Source organism: Phalaenopsis equestris, unplaced genomic scaffold, assembly GCF_001263595.1.
Source record: "Phalaenopsis equestris unplaced genomic scaffold, ASM126359v1 Scaffold235151, whole genome shotgun sequence".
In the NCBI taxonomy this organism is placed as follows: domain Eukaryota; kingdom Viridiplantae; phylum Streptophyta; class Magnoliopsida; order Asparagales; family Orchidaceae; genus Phalaenopsis; species Phalaenopsis equestris.
In genome coordinates, this window is record NW_018253037.1 from 250,512 (window position 1) to 265,034 (window position 14,523).

The 14,523-nt window shown below is 37.6% G+C and overlaps 1 protein-coding gene across 1 annotated transcript; it reads right to left on the bottom strand.

The window, feature by feature from the left end:
* Window positions 1-13,314: 13,314 nt before the first annotated feature.
* Window positions 13,315-14,238, bottom strand: LOC110039088. The gene has a single exon (XM_020744041.1). The coding sequence runs from the start codon at window positions 14,236-14,238 to the stop codon at window positions 13,315-13,317; it is 924 nt and encodes a 307-aa protein (XP_020599700.1).
* Between the last annotated feature and the right edge of the window lie 285 nt (window positions 14,239-14,523).

Here is a 14,523-nt window from a genome sequence, read left to right on the forward strand (position 1 = left end):
TCCTCTGGAGAAGCCAATCTTGGTGAATCTTGGTGCTTTTGATTGCCCCTGAATGGTGGCCATGGCGGTCATAGCTGCAGTCATTTCTTCTATTCTTTACTCCAGTAGAACAACTGTTCATCCCTGAGGAGGATAACCCTATGCAGCTCATCTACGGCGTTCTCTTCAGCGTGCGGTTGAGCCTCGCGCGCAGATGTGGTAGCTCTGGTTTCAATCACGTGGAAATCCATGAAATCTTCCTCCAAGTAATCATTGTAATCAAAATCCTCATTGTCACTATCGACAGAAACTCCGTGTTCTCGAGCTAACTCAGAAATCTCAATCCTGAGTTTCTCAACTTTTTCCTCAATTATTGATTCTTTGATTGCTTTAAGATCTCGAGGACCCTGATGGAAATCCTCAACTTGTTCCTCCATCTCGCTGGCTATTGTCGCGACGATGTCAGATATTTCAGGCACTGGTTTTGCTTTCTGTCTTTGTTGCCAGAATTTTATACTACCCCTCCTGTGGAGTTGGCTTGGTTGATTAGGGTAGATCTCTCTGATCTGCTTTATATTAGAAGGGTGATGTCCTCTGATGTTGATTCTAACCACCTATCTTGAGAGGATTTGTGTTTCGTATGACCTACTGTTTTGTTATGTTTCATTCCCTTCTTCTCTTTAGCTCTATTGTTTGGGGATTGGGGATAAGTTTTCTTGATAGGTTATATTGCATTTTGTTTTCTCTTGGGAGGCCTTGCTCTCCCCTTTTTTGGGTAATCCTAGGTTTTGGTTGGGAACCAAGCTAAATATTGCTTTGTAACCTTATTTCATTTTAACATGTAGGGAGTCTCTATCACTCCTTTTTTTAAATATATATATATATATATATATCTCCATGGGTGGCGGCTGGTTCATCTGTTGCTCTGCTAGGTTTTCAGCAGAATGGCTCTAACTATTGCTGTAGATGGCCAAATCCTTGCTATCCCATTGGTTTCAACTGGTTTTCTATCCTCTCATCACTGGTTTTTGCAAGTTCTGCTTTTCTCTAATCTTTTACATCTTCCCGGGTTTTGGCTTTTTCAAATTTTTTTGTTCCATTGCTTAGCCCCACTGTTCTTGTTGTTTTGTTTGTCTGGTTGCTTGGGGTCTTCTTCCTACTATGTGGTTGGTCTGGTTACTTGGATTTCTCTCGACTATTGTTTCTCTATTGTACTCCTCCATGTACTTCTCAGTAATTGAAGCTACCATCAGTATTGACTTTAACCGAACCCATAGGAGGACAATTCTAATGAACAAGGATAGTTTGAAATTTCCTTGAACCAAAGAGAGAGGAAGTGCATAGGATTTCAGGAAGTTTCCTATGACAGTGCAATTTCTGTAAGTACTTGTAACAGTGAGTGGCAATGACATTGGCATCCCATTGGACCTCATCAAATTTCAGCTTATTTCTTGCCATCCAAAGAAACCAAGCCTTGATACAAGGGATGGGAGGGAGCTGTTGGTCCTGCCAATCTTTCCAACTTAAATAAAACACATCCCAAGACAGCTGGATGGTAATTAGTTTTAGTTTAGGTAACAAAGTTTTCCAAACCTGCTTAACTTGATAGCATTTAAAGAATAAGTGGGGGAGGGATTCCTCCTCACATTTACATAGGCAGCATCTTGAAGGGCCTCTCAAACCTTTTAATTTTAAAATATCATCAGTAGGGATGAAGCCATAGAAGAGCTTCCAAGAGAAAGAGGCCACGAAAGGAGAAAGAAACTTGTTCCACATACATTTAGCCCAAGAAGCCTCCTGTTGAGGAAAGCAGAAATTAGCAATGGAAGCTGAAAATGCTTGGGGAAACCTTCTTCTTCACAATAAGTTTGTCCTTCCTGGATCTATCAAAGGGTTTTTTCATTATAGTGTTAATTAATCTATTATCAAGGATATTCTTAAGAGCTTGCTGGTTCCATCCATTAGCAGACCAAAGGTCAACCACCAGTATTGTGGAGTTGAATTGAGAATCAGTTGGAGGATGGATTAAGCCTTCTCCAGTCCAGTTATCAAGCCACACATTGAGTCTGCCTTCCCCAATCTCCCAAATGAAGAGCTGTTTGGCCTTTGTTCTCATCTTCAACATATTCTTCCAAGTTCTAGAATCCCCCAATCTATTGGTAACAAGAGAAGGATGCTGATCTTTGCAGTATTTTCCTTTCAGAAATTTTGCCCAAATTGAAGTCTGTGCTCTAAACATAACCCAAAGTTTGCAAAAATTAGTTTGGGTAATCTGCTGGAAGCTTTTGAACCCCAGACCTCCAGCTCTAGCACTGCCACATATACTTTGCCATCTCACCCAATGCACTTGCTTTCTCTGGCCTGCCCACAAAAATCTATCGAAAGTTCTTTCAAGTGAGGTTTGGATGGATTTCTTCATAATAGAAACCTGAGGTAAATAAGATGGGAGAGCTGCTAAGATGCTTTTAAGGAGAGTAATTCTTCCCCCATTGGAAAGAAAAGTATTTGACCAACTGTTGAGTTTATCTTGGACTTTAAGAAGAATATCATCAAATTGGACTTGCCTAGTCCTTCATTTAATCAATAAGGTACCTAAGTATTTCAGAGGTAGAGAGCTGGAGCAGAAGCCAATGAAATCTGAAATCCAGTGTTTGATTTTAGGCTTCACCCATTTACTGAAGACAACCTGGCATTTCTGTTTATGAAACATCATCCTAGAGCAATCTTGGAATTTCTCCAGGCATTGAAAAAACAAATTGACTATGGGTTTAGTTGCTTTTGCAAATATAAAAACATCATCAGCAAAGGCTAAATGGTTAACTACAATGTTAGATCTGTGGCTATATAAAGAGTGAGGAGCTTTGGCCATAAGTTGATTTAGCACTTTAGATAAGTAATCAAAAGAAAGTATGAAGATAGTAGGGGATAAGGGGTCACCTTGCTTGATTCCTCTAGTATAAGAGAAGAAACCGTGAGACTTCCCATTAATGAAAATGGATTGATGATTATTTGACAGCCACCTTAGGATCAGAGAAATAAAGGATTGAGAGAAAACCCTAGTAGACAACACCTCCACAATGAAATCCCAATTAATGGTAACATATGCCTTTTGGATATCAAGTTTGAAAATAAGATTCCCTCCTCTACACTGTTTGTCCAGGTCCAGAACAAGTTCTTGAGCCAAGAGAAAATTTTCCACTAAGCTTATTCCTTGCACAAAGGCTGATTGATTTTCATTGATAAGATGAGGTAAATGAGGTTGCAATCTATTGGAAATGATTTTGCTAATAATTTTGGACAGAACATTTGTGAGATTGATTGGCCTGAACTGATCCCAAGAGAGCTTAGAGTTATTTTTGGGGATTAAAATAATGGTAGATCAATTAAAATAGTTAGGCAAATTCATCCCTTTGAAGAAGCTTTGTACTGCCTCAATTACATCCCCCTTGATGATCTTCCAAGCTTTTTTGTAGAAATCAACCGAGAATCCATCTGGGCCAGCAATTTTGGAGCTGTCAATTGAGTTCAAGGCTGACCAAATTTCCAATTCCCCAGGGATAGAATCCAATTTCAGATTTCTTATATATCCCTGATGAAAAAGATCTTGCTGGATTGGTAATCTGGTGAAAGGAGGTTGAGTGAATAAAGTTTGAAAATACTGGATGGCACTTGCTACAATTAAGTCTTCAGAAATTATCCAATGCCCTAATGGATCTTTAATCTTGTGAATGGTATTACATCTCCTCCTATAGTTGATACAAGCATGAAAGTACTTAGTATTTCTATCCCCTTCACAAAATCTAGTTTTTGCAGCCTTTTGAGCATAGAATTCCTCCTGCATACAAATAGCATTCATCAACTTTTCATTAGCCAACAGTAAATTTAATTAAGTAACTGAATTGTTCTGAAGCCTAGCCTCCATTTGAAGCACTTCCTTATTAGCCTCCTTAACTCTCAAGTTAACATCTCCTACCACATTCTAGTTCCAATTAGATAAATGCTTGTCAATCTTCTTTTGCAACAACCACAGTTTGATCAGCGGGTTAAAGTGATAACACTCTAGGATATTTGATTAAGAAAATCAGTATGAGAGGACCACATGTTGAGATATCTAAAGCTGGCTTTGTGCTTGACAGGAGAAGCAGAATTGATGATGAGTAAAGGCCTATGGTCAGATCCTATCATACTGAGATGTTGGACAGAGGTGTAAAAATTCATTCAGCTACAGAGAAATAACTAGGATTCTAACTAATCTTTCCCAAATAAGTCCTCTCCTCCAAGTAAACTTGGGTCCAGTGAAACCAAGATCAAATAAGCCAGCCAAGCTGATGTTGTCATTAAAGAGATTCATAGAATTAGAATTCGGAGGTTTGCCTCCTAATTTTTCAAAAGGGGTAGAAATGGAGTTGAAGTCCCCCCCACCAGCCAAAGTGAATTACATGAATTGCTGATATTCTGAATACCCAACCACAACTCCACTTTGGCTCTAGGAGAGCTTCCAGTATAGACAAAGGTAGCAAGGCCATCTTGATTCCCAAAGTTAAATTTAATATGAAGGAATTGTGGATGATCCCACAAGACTTGACACATAACTTCCTTTCTATGTAATAACCAAATCTTATTGTTCAGATTAGCAAAATAAGAAAAGCCAGAGAATTTTTTGAGGATTTTCTGAGGATATTTTGACACCATAGGTTCCAAAACAGCAATAAACCAGAATTTATACATCCTATTCAGAGCACTGAGTCTGTTAAGGGATTTAGGATGTGCCAATCCCGACAAAACCTCATGATCACAATGACGAGAGGAACTAATTCCCAACAGGGTAGCCAGAAATTGTTAGTCATAATGTTGTATTTTAAAAAACAAATAATTTTTTATTATATATATATATATATATATATATATATATTGCAAAAAGGAGCCTCTTGTGTCTCCCTCCATGTTGATAACTAAAATTTCATCAATACATCCAAAGAGTGGGTTACAGCTAGGAGAATGGAAAATAAAAGGTAACATCAAAATTATAAAGCATATTAAAATAAATACAAGACATGACTAAACTAAAAATGAAAGAGACCCACTAGCTCTTAGCAATTCAAAGGTAAGGTATTTGTAAATTTTCGCCCTTTATCAGGTCAGCCAGAATCTGTGTAGGATTAGTAGCAACAGTTACTCTTTGAGATTCAACACCTTCAATAGCTAGAAAATTAGCTGGTTTGTTTTCCTCCCTATAGTTAAAATAGTAGTTAACTTGTATCTCCTTGGTGATATGTTTTATCTTGAGAATCCACTGTTGGATATGCCATGGGGGTACAACTTTACCTGTCATGTACTCAATCAGCCTTGAGGAATCAACCTTAGCTTGTAGTGATGTCCACCTATTTATGGCAGCCATATTGATGGCCCAATAAAGAGCAGCTGTCTCAGCTTCTAGGGCATCTTCAACAATAATTAGAGCTTTGAAGAACATAATCCATCTGCCTTTATAATCTCTGAACACCCCTCCAATTCCTGTTATGTGGGCTGAAAAGCTTCAATCAGTGTTTTTTTTAAGGTAGGGATATTGAGGTTTTTTCCAATAGACTTTAATTAATTATTTGAAAGTCTGATCCATGCTTTAGTTCATTTTAGAGATATTTGGAAACTCCTTCCACATGATCAGCTTTTTGATATAAGCAAGATAACTTGCCTCCACTGTTGCAGTAGTCACATTATGCTCTTCATGCTTGTTTTTGTTCCTTGCATTCCAAATGAACCAAACAGTGATGAAAGGGATAGCCCCAAGTTTGAGTCATTATCAATCTAACCAACACTTATTTAGTTTTTCCCATCCCAATTTAATAGTATTGATGTGGATATTAGTTATCAAGGAGCTCCAAACCTTCCTGGAGAAGTCACACTAGAAAAACAGATGAGTAGATGTCTCTTCACTGCTCTGGCAGAGATTATATTTTGAAGGCCCCTTCAAGCCCTTTAACTTGAGAATGTCATCTGTAGGTATTAGTTATTCAGCACTTTCCAAGAGAAGAATGCCATATAGGGGGTTAGGGATTTGTTCCACAAGTTATCTCCCCAAGAAGTTTCCTCCGAGGTGAACAACTGATTATAAATATCTTGGGTCACACTTTGAGTGGAGTTAGCTTTAATAATCACCCTATCTTTGTTATTTTTGTCAAATTGGATTTTAGATATCTTTCTCATAGAGTTTACAGTCACAACATTTAGGAGAATTTCCTGAGACCAAGTCTACCCTTCCCAGCAATCCTTCACCATGAGATTCTTGTCAAAATTATCATCCAGGGCTTCAATTGTGTTCTCTGGGCACCATTTATCCTGCCAAAATTTGATGTTTCCTTGTCTCATCTCCCAAATGTATAAATTTTTAGCTTCCTTCATTTTTAACATCTATTTCCAGGTCGTAGAATCCCCAAGTTTGGCCCTCACCTGGTTAGGGTGATCAGTTTTGCAATATTTGGAGTGCATGAAATTTGCCCAAAGTTTGTCATTCTGTCTAAACTTCAGCCAAAGTTTGCACATGCTAATTAAGTGTAGCTGTCGAAATCCCTTGAAGCCTAAACCTCCAGTATAAAGAGGTTTGGTCGCTTTCTGTCAGCTGGCCCAGATCATTTGTTTCCTTTGTCCAGCCCACAAGAATCTATTGAAGGTTCTTTCTAACATGAGTTTAGTGCTTTTCTTCATCACAACCACTTGTAAGTTGTATAGGGGGAAGGTGGTTAAGATGCGTTTCAGCATTTTCAGCAAGTTTATTCAGCCTCCATTAGACAGGAAGGAATTTGCCCACCCATGGAGTGTAGCAATGGTTTTGTCCACAATCTCATTGAATTGAATTTGTTTGTACCTTCCCTTTGTAAGATATACCCCCAAGTATTTGAAGGGGGTATCCATGGTTTGAAACCAATGATCTTTAAATTTCATTGTTTGCAGGCAGTGAAACAATTATTGCTGGAGAGGATGTGGCTTTTATCTTTGTTCACTTCAAGGCCAGAAGCTTGCTGGAATTTTTGCATATCAGCATATAGGTTTTTGATAACATTCTTATTAGCTATAGAGAATATTAGGATGTTATCATCAGAAATAAGGTGGCTAATGTCTTGTTTCGATCTGTTGAGATATATGCTGTAATCTTTTATGTTCCCTGGTTTATCTATGATTTTTGATAGGTAATCTAGAGCCAATATGAAAATAGTTGAGATAACGGATCCCCTTGTCTCAATCCTCTATTAGCCTTGAAAAAACCATGGGTTTTACCATTAATTAAAACAGTGTTAACATTTCGTTAACATTTCAAAACAGTGTTAACATTTCCTTCAAGCCATCTTTGGATGATTTTGCAGGAGCCTTTTGTGAATCCCCTAGCCTTCATAATATCCATGATGAAGTTCCAATTGATCATATCATAAGCCTTTTTCAGATCTAGTTTAAATATCATGTTTCCCCCTCTACAAGTTTTATCTAAATCCAACTGTAATTCATGGGCAATCATAATACTATCCCCTATGTTTCTCCCTTTCACAAAAGCTGCTTGTTTAGGACTAATGAGATGTTGAAGATTGGGTTGAATTCTGAAAACCAAAATTTTTCTAATGATCTTACTAACAATGTTGGTGAGGCTAATGGTTCTGTAGTTACTCCAATAATCCTTTAGTGAGGATTTGGGGACAAAGATAATGGTGGCAGTGTTGAAATAATTAGGTAAAGGTTGACCCTCGAAATGGTGTTGGATATCTTCAACAATCTGTACCTTGATGACCTCCCAAGCCTTCTTGTAAAAATCAGCAGTGAATCCATCAGGACCTGCTGATTTGGTACTGTCTATAGCGAAAAGAGCTTTTTTAATTTCTTCCTCTCCAGGGGTTTCAGCTAACTTTATCTTGGAACAAATAACCTTCTCATCTTGGAATAAATCAGATTCCACTTGTTGTCTTTCAGTTAATTCACACTGCATTAGGTCCTTGCAGTAGGCCACAGTACTCTCAGCAATCCCTTGAGCATTTCTGATCCAATTTCCCTGGTTGTCTCTGATAAAGTGAATGGTGTTGCATTTTCTTTAATAGTTGATGCAGGCATGATAAAATTTAGTGTTTCTGTCACCATCTATAAACTTGTTCTTGGCTGCCTTCTATTTCAAAAATTGCTCTTGCCACTCCACTGCATTCAGTAACTTTTCATTATCTTCCAGGAGGAAAGAATCTCCCACTTAGCCCTTGCTGTGTTCTTTCTCCAGAAGTTGGAGCTCTTTCTCAGCTTGTTCTACCCCTGTCAGAATATTCCCAAATGTGCTCCAATTCCATTTATTGAGAGATTTAGCAGTCTTTTTCTGTAAATTCCACAACTTGATTAGAGGGTTTTTGTGATCACAATCCTTCCAATTCTACTTAACAATCTGAATGAACTCTTTATGGCTAGACCAAACATTGAGATATCTAAAGGGAGGTCTACTGTTGTGTTCATTGGCTGAGATGGAAATTAACATAGGTTTATGATCAGACCCTGCCATTATAAGATGAGTGACATTTGTTGGCAAATAATTCTGATTCCAGCTGTCATTAGCCAGAATCTTGTCCAACCTTTCCCAAATTTCTCCCCTTCTCCAAGTGAACTCATGTCCATTAAATCCCAAATCAAACAGCCCAGCAGTATTTATGTTGTCATTGAATTCAATCATATTTTTAACAGATGGATTTCTTCCCCCCTTCTTTTCAGCAGGTGAAGCAATGCAGTTGAAATCTCCTCAAATAATTCAGGCAGTATTAGTCAACCTTTTGATTTGGTGGATCTCCTTCAACAGTTCATGTCTGGCTGATTTGGAGGATCCAGTATAAACAAAAGTGGCATAACCAAATTGGTATGCCATGTTGAAAGAGCAGTGTATGAATTATGAGTGATTTAGCAACACCTTACAGTTCATTTCAATTCTACTCCAAATCCTGATTTTACTGTTCAGATTAGTGGTAAAGGAGGATATATATATATATATATAGATTCAACTTGTCCCTATGGAGAATATAGGATAATGAAGGAGGAGGTGTAGTATCAACTATGATTAATTTAGAATTTTTGCCAGTGGTAGCCAAAAAGTTAGCAGGTCCATCACCTTCTCTGTTAATATGCTGAAATTTCACACTACAACTACCCAATGCATTCTTCAGTTTGTTGATCTATCTTCCTATATGTGATGGGGATTCTACCTCATTCTGTAATATTCTTATGCAAGTGATAGAGTCAGATTCCACAATTAATGGCCTGATTCTACAATGAAATGCAAGAATAATAGCCCAAAAGATTACAATCATCTCAGCCTCCAAAGCATCTAGTTCCCAAGTTGGTGAGGAAAATAAAAGAACACACAGCCCTTGGGAGTTTCTAAACACTCCCCCAAACCCAGTAGATACCTTGGAAAAGTTACCATAAGTGTTAACCTTCATCCATCCAACAGAAGGAGGAGACCACAATATCAAGGAAAACTTGAAATTTGAATTTTTTTTCTTTGAGGTGCCCAATTCTTGAAGAGATTAGGGAACTTGTGATGTTGAGTAATTTTTTATATGTAAAATGAGCAATTAGTGATAAAAAATTTAGGTAGAGGTAAGTTATCCTTAAATTTAGCTTGATTTCTACACATCCATATAAACCAAGCCACCACACAATGCATAACCAGCAAATTAACCTCCTGCCAGTCTCTCTAGCATGTTAAAAATGTATCCCAACACAGGGTGAGGGTGTCAATTTTTAAATGTGCCAGTAGATCAGTTCAAACTTGTTGAGAAAGTTTGCATTTGAAGAAAAGATGATCAAGTGCCTCCTCCTCCTCATGGCAAAGATGATAGCAAGAAGGACCTCTAAGACCTTTCATTTTATGGATATCATCTATTGGAAGCAAGGATTGTCAAAGCCTCAAGTAGAAAAATAACATTGAAGTAGTCAACCACTGACCCTAGATTTCAGTTCCCCACTGAACAGTTAGCCAATGAAAGAATTTTTGATAGATATATGTTGAAATTTTTTGTAAGGGAGCTTTTTTGGTGATGTTCCTATTTCTTTCACCAGGATAGAGAGGGGTTTTCTTTACCAGCTATAGATGATCATTATTCAAAATGGCATGCAGTAGTCTAGAGTTCCATTGCTCATCTGACCAATAATCCTTAACCAGATCTTTAAAATTTGGGTTAGAGATAGAGCACATTACTTTATCTCTATTTTAAGTCCACCTGTCTAATTAGAAGTTGATTTGACCTTCTCCCAACTGCCAAATGAATGTCTCCTCAGCCTGCTGTCTGACTTCCAGAAGCTTCCCCAAATCCTAGAGTCTCTCAGCTTTTTGTTAACCAGATTAGGGTGTACAGATCTACAATACTTTCCGATCATGAAATGAGCCCATAGACTATCGTGGGCTATGAATTTAATCCATAACTTGCATAAATTAATGAAGCTAAGGTGTTGAAAATCTTGAAATCTCAACCCTCCAGCAAAGTGAGGTTTGCATAGTTTTTTCCAAGGAAGCCAGTGAACTTGCTTCTTCTGACCATCCCATAAGAATTTATTAAAAATTCTCCCCAACAATTTTTGAGTGACTTTCTTCATAGTAAATATTTGAAGAGCATATGAAGGAATGACAGTGAAAATGCTCTTGAGAAGTGTGATCCTCCCTCCATTAGAAAGGAATGAATTAGTCTAGCCTTGAAGTTGGGCTTTAATTTAATCAATAACATCATTAAACTGAATTTTCTTTGTTCTTCCCTTAATCAGTTAAACCCCAAGATATTTGATAGGTAAAGAGGACAAGCTAAATCTAGTATAATTGGATATCCAGTTTTTTATCTATGGAGAAATGTTAGAGCTAACAAAAATTTAGCATTTTTGTTTGTTTAACTCCATACCTGAAGTATGATGGAAGTGTTTAAGGCCCTTATACAGAGTTTTTGTAGCAATCTTAGTGGCATTAGAAAAGATTATCACATCATCTGCATAGGATAGATGGCTGATGCACACATTCGATTTGTGCTGATAGCCAAATGAGGAGAGGTTGAGAACATCTGATTTAATAATCTGGATAAGTAGTTTATGGCCAGAATGAAAATTGTGGGGGATAAGGGATCCCCTTGCTTGATCCCCCTAGAAGCTAAGAAGAAGTCATGGCAATTGCCTTTAACAAGTACAAAATGATTATTACATTGAAGCCATCTTTTAATCATCAAAATGAAATCCTCAGGAAAACCCCTTGCAGTAAGAGTTTCCAAGCTTAAAGCCCAATTAATTGTGTCATAAGCCTTCTTGATATCCAATTTGTAGATAGCATGATCTCCCCAACACTTCCTGTCCAAATCTAATAGCAGTTCTTGTGCTAATAAAATGTTCTCCCTTTAACAAAAGCTTCTTGACTATAACTAATAATCTGTTGAAGTTGGGTTGAAGTGTGGAGACCAAAACCTTGTTAATTTCTTTGGATATAACATTGGTCAAGCTAATGGGCCTAAAATCCCCCCAGTCTTTTCTGATTTGATTTTTTGGAATCAAAGTAATGGTCGAGGAAGTAAAATATATTGGTGGATCAATACCTTTGAAAAAATTCTGAAAAACTGAAATGAATTCCTCCTTAATAACAGTCCAGGAGACCTTATAAAAATTGGCAGTGAAGCCATCAAGTCCAGCTATCTTTTACCCATCAATGGAGTCATGAGCAGGTTTAATTTCAAGCTCAAAAGGGATCTGAACAAGTTGCAACCTGTTAACATACTCTTGACAATCAGTAAAAATAGTGGCATCAATATTAGATCTGGTAAAAGGATGGAAGTTAAATAAGTGATGAAAGTAATGGACAACATTTTGAGCAATTTCCTCAGCCCCAGTTAAACTCTTCCCTTCGAAATCTTGATTACAAGAATCATATTACATTTCCTCTTGAACTTAATGCAAGCATGATAGAAGTTTGATTTTCTGACCCCCTCAATGAATTTAGTAATAGCTGCCTTTTGCTTTAAAGATGCTTCAGTATAAGTAATATGTGTAAGGAGTTCTTCATTTGCTCTATGTCAATCCTTTTCAGACTTTAAACCTTTCTGAAACTCCTCTTCAATCCTGAGAACCTTCTCCTAAGCAGCTATTAAATTCTCATTAAAATTCCTAAAAGTATTCCAGTTCCACCTCTTTAGATGATTGGGCACTTTCTTTTGTAGATGCCACAGATTCTCCCAAGGACCTTTATCCTCACTGAAATGCCAAGCTTTTGTAACTTCACTAAGGAATTCAGGATGGAGAGTCCGCATATTCTGAAATCTGAAGGGAGATCCTTCTGACTTGGATGTATTCTGAATGGAGCAAAGTAAGGGTCTATGGTCAAACCCTCCCATGGCAAGGTGGGTAATGATAGTAAATGGAAAATTTTGAAGCCAATTTGAATTCCCCAACATTCTATCAAGTCTTTCCCACAAAGATCCCCTTCTCCATGTGAATTTAGGTCCTTGAAATCCCAGATCAAATAAATGAGCATCCATGAGGAAGTCATTGAATCTATTCATTGTTGATTGTAAAGGAGGTCTATCACCTCTTCTTTCAGTAGGAGAGGTACACAACTAATGTCTCCCCCCACAATACAAAAAGGAGTTGATAGAGTGGCTGATGTTCAAAAGATCAATCCATAGACTATTCTGATGCCTTAAAATGTAGCTGGCATAGATGATAGTAGCAAAACCCACCTGAGCACCAACAGTAAATTAAATATGCATATACTGGGGATTGTTCAACAGAACTGTCAACTGTAATTGAACTTTAGGCAAAAAGGTAAATTTTGTTATTAGAATTAGAAAAATGAGAAAATTTAGGAAATTTCCTAATAATTTTTGTTGAATGGTTAGTAACCATTGGTTCCAAAATAGCAAAACACCAAATTTAATGAGATCTCACTATATTCATTAGTCTTTTGAGAGAAGTGGGCTGAGTGGCACCCCTAATGTTCCAACACAAGAAATTAATCATTATGAAAGGGTTTTCCCTTTCCCTCTGGTTCTGGGGTATAAATCTATATGCTGGTTGATAGGAGGGCCATCCAAAGAGTGAACTTCCTGCACCTGCTTTTGTTCCATCTTCCCTTTCTTCTTCTTACTGCTTCTTTGGACTTACCATTCTTCAATTAAACCATCAGTTATTAAATTGATTGTGGGATTATTAACTTTTTGAGGATTGATATCTAACTGACCCTTCTCAGCATACTCAGTCCCCCCCATGATTGTCCCCCTCCACATGATTATCAGTGACATTATTTATAGAATTGTTCCCTTGATCAGATCCCTCCTCCAAGATCCTTGGAAGGACCTCTCATTCATTGCCTCTAGTAATAATATTACTTGCATCTTCTGTAGATCTTCTTTTCTTTTTATCCAAAGAGGGTTCAACCCCTCCTTGAGTGACCTTTAGAGGGGCAGCAACCTTTTTGGAAGGTGGATGAAGCCTATAACATTTTTCCAAGTTATGCCCAAACATTCTGCAATGAGGGCAGAATAGTTGTCTTTTTTCCATCACAGTATTTTGCCAAAATCTTTCCTCCTGAGTTCCAATCCAAACTCTCTTCACATCTAGTAATGTTATGTCTCTTTCCACTAGTACTCTAGCCCTAGTTGGCCTTGTTAAATTATAAGTTGGAGCATCCACTTTCAGAGGATAGTCAAGTGTCTTACCATTGTTGAACAAAACATTTTGGTGATAATATTGTATTGGGAGATTAGGAAGTTTAAACCATATTCGGACAATGGGAGGATCTTTACTTGGGTCAAAACTAGGTGTCCATTTTAACAGTTTCATTAGGGTTCCAGCTACCAAAAGTGTTTGCTTTGCAAAAACTCTGGCATAATCCTCCTCATTGGAAAATTTGATTAGAAGATGTCTTCCATCCATCAACCCAAGTTTCCATGCACCGGTGAGCTGAAGGTCATAAAAAAATGTTCTAACAAAATCAATCTTTAGGTGACCAAACTGAAATTTACCTATTAAAGTAAATTTAATGGACTCATTTAATGATTGAATCTTCCTTAGAGTAAACAAAATAGCAGGTTCACCTTCCTTGACACCAATAGGAGACACATAAGGGCAAGTCCCCTTGCCCACAACAATATCATGCAAAGCTTGAGGGAAAATTAAATGTTCAAAATTCTTTGGTAAATCCTGTCCTTGTCCCACAACCCCTGCATAGGTAGCTTTGGTCCATTGAGCATTAACATCCACACTAAGAGGGCTAAACTCCATTTAGTCTGCCCCAAAACCAAAAACCAGAATCTAAAAGGGGAGCAAAATCTCAACAAAAAAGAGTCAGCTCACCACTCTCAAAACCAATGGAACAGTAACTTCTTGGATTGAAACCAGCAAACCCAGAACAAAACCAAAGAGACAAATCCACTTACCTTCCTTCTTCAACGAGCAAGTAAGGAGACCAAAGTCACTCAGCACACTCAGCTACCACCTCGAACATCACCTCTAGGAAGACGCCATTAGAAACCAAACCCTAACAAATATATATATATATATATATAT

Excerpts from the sequence above, each read along its gene's own strand:
- LOC110039088 (XM_020744041.1), bottom strand. The coding sequence starts at position 14,238 with ATGGAGTTTAGCCCTCTTAGTGTGGATGTTAATGCTCAATGGACCAAA.